This window comes from Ceratina calcarata, unplaced genomic scaffold (genome assembly GCF_001652005.2).
Source record: "Ceratina calcarata isolate Rehan_Ccalc_2016 unplaced genomic scaffold, ASM165200v1 scaffold7564, whole genome shotgun sequence".
Lineage (NCBI taxonomy): Eukaryota > Metazoa > Arthropoda > Insecta > Hymenoptera > Apidae > Ceratina > Ceratina calcarata.
Genome location: NW_017178856.1, coordinates 1 through 652, shown reverse-complemented (window position 1 = coordinate 652; position 652 = coordinate 1). Strand labels below are relative to the sequence as shown.

Below are 652 nucleotides of genomic sequence, written 5' to 3'. Positions count from 1 at the left end.
TAACCTTTAATTGCGTCTGCAAGACCACGTGGTAAGCGTTTTCGAACAGTTTTTCGTTCTGTGCACGTAAGAACAAGGGAAATAAGATGGCTACTCCACATACGCAAATAGAAAAATTAAATAGTGAAAATTATGATGTCTGGAAGATACAAGTGGAGGCAATTTTAATAAAAAATGACCTGTGGGAATATGTAACCGGTGACAAGCCAAAGCCTGTAGAAAATCAAGCGGAGATTGGAAATTGGATTAAGAACGATAGAAAAGCCAAAGCTGATATCATTCTCACACTAAGCTCGAGTGAATTCTGCCATATAAAGAACGCTGAAACCTCAAAAGATGTGTGGACAAAATTAGCAAGCGTTTATGAATCGAAGGGACCTGCAAAAACAGCATACTTGTTGGAAACCCTGTTGTTCACAAAAATGCATGAAGGTGAAGATATGGCTGAACACTTGAACAAGTATTTCGACACTGTGGACAAATTAAAAGACTTGCAAGTTAACATCGATGGGAACCTCCTCACTGTTCTCTTGCTACACAGTATTCCAAACACTTATGAAAATTTTAGGTGTGCAATAAAAGTGCGAGACAATTTACCAACGCCAGAGATGCTGAAGATCAAACTCTTGGAAGAAGCCAATTCAAGAAAAGC

The 652-nt window shown here is 38.7% G+C and overlaps 1 protein-coding gene across 1 annotated transcript; it reads left to right on the top strand.

Annotated features, from left to right (window-relative positions):
* Positions 1-6: 6 nt before the first annotated feature.
* Positions 7-647, top strand: LOC113464999 (uncharacterized; the record flags this gene model as incomplete). The annotated part of the gene is made up of 1 exon (XM_026818061.1): positions 7-647. A coding segment is annotated over exon 1 (561 nt), but the record flags the coding sequence as incomplete, so codon positions are not given.
* Positions 648-652: the final 5 nt, after the last annotated feature.